The 6,000-nt window shown below is 41.1% G+C and overlaps 1 protein-coding gene across 1 annotated transcript in view; it reads left to right on the top strand.

Moving 5' to 3' along the window:
• LOC105001676 (olfactory receptor 10C1-like) overlaps positions 1 to 5,233 on the top strand; it is a 44,580-nt gene extending 39,347 nt beyond the window's left edge. Inside the window, exons 4-5 of the mRNA XM_010858058.1 lie at positions 2,618 to 3,269; positions 5,071 to 5,233. Coding sequence (XP_010856360.1) covers positions 2,618 to 3,269; positions 5,071 to 5,233 — 815 coding nt within the window. The remainder of the gene's footprint in view (positions 1 to 2,617; positions 3,270 to 5,070) is intronic.
• Positions 5,234 to 6,000: the final 767 nt, after the last annotated feature.

The following is a 6,000-nucleotide window of genomic DNA, read 5'->3' on the forward strand; positions in this document are numbered from 1 at the left end:
TGCAACAAAACTGGACTGGCGATTCGTTTCTTATATGATATTATACATGTTTCAATGCCATTCTAGCAAATCATCCCACCCTCTCCCTCTCCCACAGAGTCCAAAAGACTGTTCTATACATCAGTGTCTCTTTTGCTGTCCTGTATACAGGATTATCGTTACCATCTTTCTAAATTCCATATATATGCATTAGTATACTGTATTGGTGTTTTTCTTTCTGGCTTACTTCACTCTGTATAATAGGCTCCAGTTTCCTAAAATATCTTTTTTGTATTTTATCTTTTATCATTTTATTTCTATAATCACAAATATTATTTAAAATTGAACAGAAAAAGGAATTCCCTGGTGGTGTAATGGATGGGAATCTGCCTGCCAATGCTGGGGACATGAGTTCAGTCCCTGGTCCAGGAAGATTCTACATGCCACAGTGCAACTAAGCCCACAGGCCACAACTTCTGAGCACATGCTCGTGAGCCCTCAAGCCGCAACAAATGAGCCCCTGTGCCGCAACTATTGAAGCCCATATACCTTAGAGCCAGCAAGCTGCAACTACTGAGCCCAAGTGCTGCAACTACTGAGCCGTGTGCTGCAGCTAGGTGCCCGTGTGCACACAGATCCTGTGTTCCACAGCAGGAGACACCACCGCAGTGAGAAGCCCATGCAACACTGCAGTGAGTAGTAGCCCCCACTCTTCACAGCTAGAGAAAGCACACATGAGCAATGAGGACCCAGTGCAGCCAAAAGTAACAAATGAATACATACCTATTTCTAAAAAAATTAACAAAAAGATAAGAAAAAGAAGGAAGGAGGGGAAAGAGAAAGGAATAACAAGATTTAAAACTAAGAAACCGTAGTTTTAAGGCTTCTAAATCTTAAAAGAGAGACTCTGTTTATAGAGTCTCTTATAGAAAAGCCTCTATCTTCATCTTGAGAAACTCTTAGCCACCCAAGGGTACCTCTTGCAACCCACTGAAACAAGAGTAATACAGGGAGGAACGTTGGCCCTGGAGGACTCATTCAGATCAGAGCAGGCCTCCTGCTTAAGGGCCTCTCCAGGGACCGCCAACACTCTCCAAGGTCTAGGGCTGAGATCAGGTCCCTCTGGCCATTGTTATTTTGGAGGCAAAGTCAAGAAATTTTCTCATTGGACAGAAGGAATATAGGGATATTTCCTTGCTCAAAATCTCCACCTCTGCATCTTCTAAAGGAAAGACAAAGTTGTCGGTAGTCCATGAAGCCCTAGCCATATCTGTGGCTTTTGCTCCAGTGTTAGAAAGAATCCCAAATATCCACCACTGAGAGTGTCTCTTGTTGTAGGGAACCCACGTGAAGACAAATATTCTTCTCGTTCAGCTCCATCTTATCTTAAAACTATCCAATCTGGGAACTCCTAAGTATACAAGCCATAAATAGAGATCAGATTCTCATTTATCCTCCTCCTGAGTTACCCTTCAAGGGGACAGAGGGGAAGACAATATCTTGCTTTGCTCTGCACTAAATCCTCTTGACTGTTCATTTTGCCACATGTTCTAGGTGGTCTTTTATCTCCCCTCTTTTTCTCTTTTACTATCTCTGTGATGCACAGAACATGGTCCAAATTTGACCTGGCTTCATCCAAATCCTCTAGTACCAACTCAGAGAATAGCACAGTCGTCATGGACCCTCATGTTAAGTGATGAGATTACAGTACAAACAGTGGACATTATAAATTCACAGAATCTTGGAATGGGAAGCCCTTGGAGTCACTGCAGTACACAACCCTTGCCTCCCACTTGACGGCTTCCTCCTGCCTGACTTCCATGAAAACAACTACTCCTGTGCCACTTCTGCTTCTGTTGACACAGAAGGGGAGAAAGTTTCCATTTAGTACCAGAGATACCCAAGGAAGATTGGCTCCCAATCTGTAGAATTTCTAAGCTGGAACAGATTTTAAAATGTCTAGTTTTTCCAGATTTTCTTTTAATGAGAAACTCAAGTGACTGATTCATGAACTCACAGTGACAGAGAACGGCTTTGTGCCATCATCCACTGTCACAGTACCTCTACCAATCACTCAAACCTGCATCATGGACTATGAGCCTTAGGTCAGCCAAAATCTTTATTGCTTACTCACTATGCCAGTGAGTCTTCCTGTGCTTTGAATTCAGTTACTTTGGGAACTGGAGAAGAGCACTTCTCAGTGCTCTGGAGGCTATTTACAACTCCCTTCCTTTCCTTCTCCAGTCTGAATAATCTCTTTTCTCTTCTTCCTTTCTAGGTGTGAGCCTCTCCATCTTCCTTCCCACCATCTCCACCGCAGCCAATAGATTATTGCTCTGAGCTGGGCAGGACTGATGAGGTCTGACATAGCAAGGTTGCCTCTGCTACACAATCTGATCTGGGTCAGCCCTGAGGCTTTATTCGTAACACCTCATCTCAAGCCATTCTCTGAGACTCATAGCACATTGGAGCATTCTTTTCTGTTCTTGTCCTTCTAAAGAGAAACTCCAGTGCTCCATGGAAGCTGGCAACACAACCACAGTCACTTTCTTTATTCTCCAAGGACTATCCAACAACCCTCAGATCCAGGTAGTACTCTTTGTAATATTCCTGGTGATTTACCTCCTGATTCTCACAGTGAACCTGCTGATGCTGCTGGTGATCAGGACTGACTCCCACCTCCACACCCCTATGTACTTCTTCCTCAGTCACCTCTCCTGCCTGGATGCTTTCTATGCCTCAATCATTGTGCCTAAGCTGCTAAAGAACCTGCTTTCCAAGTGGAAGACTATATGCTTTCTTGACTGTTTCATCCAGATCTTCTTTGTTATATTTCTTGGGGCCACTGAAACTTGCCTCCTTTCAGTCATGGCCTATGACCGGTACCAGGCTGTGTGCCACCCGCTGCTGTATGTGGTGACCATGAATAAGAAGGTGTGTGCTGGCCTTGCGGGAGCCTCCTGGGCCATAGGAATGGGGACTGGCCTGCTTAATACCATCCTCCTGGCTCAGCAGCACTTCTGTGGCCCCAACCTAATCCGCAGTTTTGCCTGCGAGCTTCCTCCAGTGCTCCTGTTGGCCTGTTCTGACCCCTACATTAGTGTGTTCTCCATCCTGACCACCATGGTGGTCCTGGGCCTTGGCACCTTTGTCATATTGGTGGGTTCTTACACCCGTATTATCCTGACAGCCCTGGGAATGAACTCTGCCACAGGTTGGAACAAGATCTTCTCTACCTGCTCATCCCATTTTCTTGTGGTCATCATATTTTATGGTTCTGGAATTTTCAGGTATGTCATTGCTAAAACTTTGCCTACAAATGCAGTGTGTTTTTCACCCTAAGTAAACTTGCCCTGTAGACAGAGCATTGCAAAGTGGCAAGAAAAGAATTATACTGGAATCAATAAGCCTAGGTTCTAGTTCTGGCTCTGCTGTGGACCTAATGCGTGAATTTTTTTTTTTTTTAATCCATTTTCTTTCTGAGGCCTCAATTGTCTAACTCTGCAAAATAAGTTTATACAAGAAGTAAAGACTTTCTTACTTTCATTAACCTATGATTTCAGAGTCATCAAAAGAAAATAATACAGACTTTTGCTAGACTTTTATTAGTGCTAGACAAAAATAAATAAATTATATCATCCTTGCAACAGATGCCATTTCTCTTTCCTACTGGAAATTGGTGTCTCCACAGCTTATTTCTGCCTTAACTATTTATTAGGTGTTTATTACATAATAGCTGATTTACATAATCAAGCTCAATTTTAGTATACATCACACCACACCAAAAGAGAAATATTATTAATCTCATTTTCTGATAAGAAACTTGATTTTTAGGAGTAACCAAGTACCCTACAAAACTTTCCAGAACAAGCTAGGAATGAAGCCAAAATAAAAACCAAGTCTTACTGACTGGACACCTCCAGCTCTTTTCTACTACGTTTCTCTGAAATATAAACAGCAATACCTGATGAGTCCTTGCTTCCCAGGGAACAGAGTAACTATGGACTATACTCTCTACTAGTGAACTGGAGATGGATTTACTAAAATTGCTCTAAACTTCTCTCACCTGCTTTTTTTTTTTTTTTTTTTTTTTCTGGACAGAAGTCATAGGGTGTGAAAGGATAAGGAATGGTCTAGGAGAGCTCACCTGAGCCTGTGGAAAAATCTCTTGAGCTCTCTTTGTCTCTGTATCCTCATTTTCCCAAGAGGGTAGGAGATTTCTCCCACCTATTTCACAGATATGTTAGGAGTATGAAATTAAAAGATTAAAAAATGACAGTAAGATGAATATCTTTCTTAATCAAGCACACCAAACCCAAAAAAGAATGTTCCAATGATAATGGAACAACTGCAAAAATTTGTTTTCCAATGCTTCTTTGGGAAATACTCCTTGTGATACTTAACAAAGTACATCCTTTTAATTCTTACTATTTTGGAATCATATCTCATGCTAAATACATTTTGATAGTTCACTTTATTTACAAAGCTTGGCTTCTTTTCTAAGCCAAAGACAAATATGTTTAAAAGGACAAAATTTTATTCCACTAAGCATTGTAAAAATAAAGTGCTGTGATTCTGGGTTAATTCCCCATAAATGTTTGGAAAAAATGACAACATTATTGGACTAGCATATAGTTTTGCATATGCTAGCCCAACAATGGAACTATCACCACAAGATGGGAACATACAGTTGTGCATATGAGAAAAAAAAAGAGAAAAAAAATCCTCATCATCATCATAACTATTAAGAAAAGACACTTTGAAATGTATGAAGTACGAGAGAAATGCATGAAATAATTTTTAGTTCTATTCTAACCCGTAGCACTTCATATACTGCAGAACGTCCTTTTGCCTCGGGGTAGCTCCTATAATGTTTTGCATTAGATAATTCATGTATGGAAGTGTTTGAAGGCAGAAATGACAGACTTCTCACTGATAATACAGTCATTTCTAGATGCTTCTATCGGTGATAGCTGACTCAGCCCTGAGGATGCTCTTTGCAGAATCTAGGATGGAATGGACCCTGGCTGCCAACAGCATTGTGGTCATTGTCCTGAGCTCATTTTTTCCCTTTGTGCAATTCCCTTCAAGGTACATGACTCCAGCTTCTGGCTCAGCCCTGGAGCAAGTGCTATCCATGCAGTACAGTGTGGTGACCCGCCTACTGAACCCCCTTGTCTACAGTCTGAAGAACCAGGAGGTGAAGGCAGCTCTTAGGAGGACATTGGCCAGGAAACCTAGTTTTACCTTCTAAGCCAAGCTCTACTGCAGCCTCATAAAAGGAGGAAAAGTCATGAGAAAGGAGAGGAGACAGAAAACCTTCATCTCAAAGCTATCTCAGCATGAAAAACAGAAGCCTTAGTTGCTCTGACCCCAGTGCCCTCCCCTAGTCAAGCAAAATGGAAAAACCTCCACAAAACCAATGGCAGCCATCCACAGAGGACCCAGTCACCACACAAGAAAATCTTCTCAATAAACATATGAAGGATCTTCAAAGAACTAAAAATGAAGCCACCATATATATCAGCAATTCCATTTCTGGGAATACATTCAAAGGAAATGAAACCAATAACTCAGAAAGGTATCTGCACCCCCATGTTCATGACAGCATTATTTACAACACCCAACACATAGAAAGAACCTAGGTTTCCTTAATGGATGAATGGATAAAGAAGGCATAGATAAAGCAATGGAATATTATTCAGCTGTAAAAATTAGGAAATTCTACTATTTGTGATGACACGCATGGACCATGAAGGCATTTTGCTCAGTGAAATGTCAGACAAATAAAGACAAATGCAATATGATCTCACATACATGAGGAATCTAGGGAAAACCAAACTCTTAGGGAAAAAAAGGTCAAACATATGGTTATCAGAGATGAAGGGTAGGAGGAAAGGCAATTGGAGGAAAGTAATTAAAAGGTACAAATTTCCAGTGTAAGGTAAATATTAACTTGTACTATATGATGACTATAGTTAACAGCATTGTATGATATATACAAAATCTGATAAGAAAGTA

Source organism: Bison bison, unplaced genomic scaffold (assembly GCF_000754665.1).
Source record: "Bison bison bison isolate TAMUID 2011002044 unplaced genomic scaffold, Bison_UMD1.0 scf7180017864383, whole genome shotgun sequence".
Taxonomy (NCBI): domain Eukaryota; kingdom Metazoa; phylum Chordata; class Mammalia; order Artiodactyla; family Bovidae; genus Bison; species Bison bison.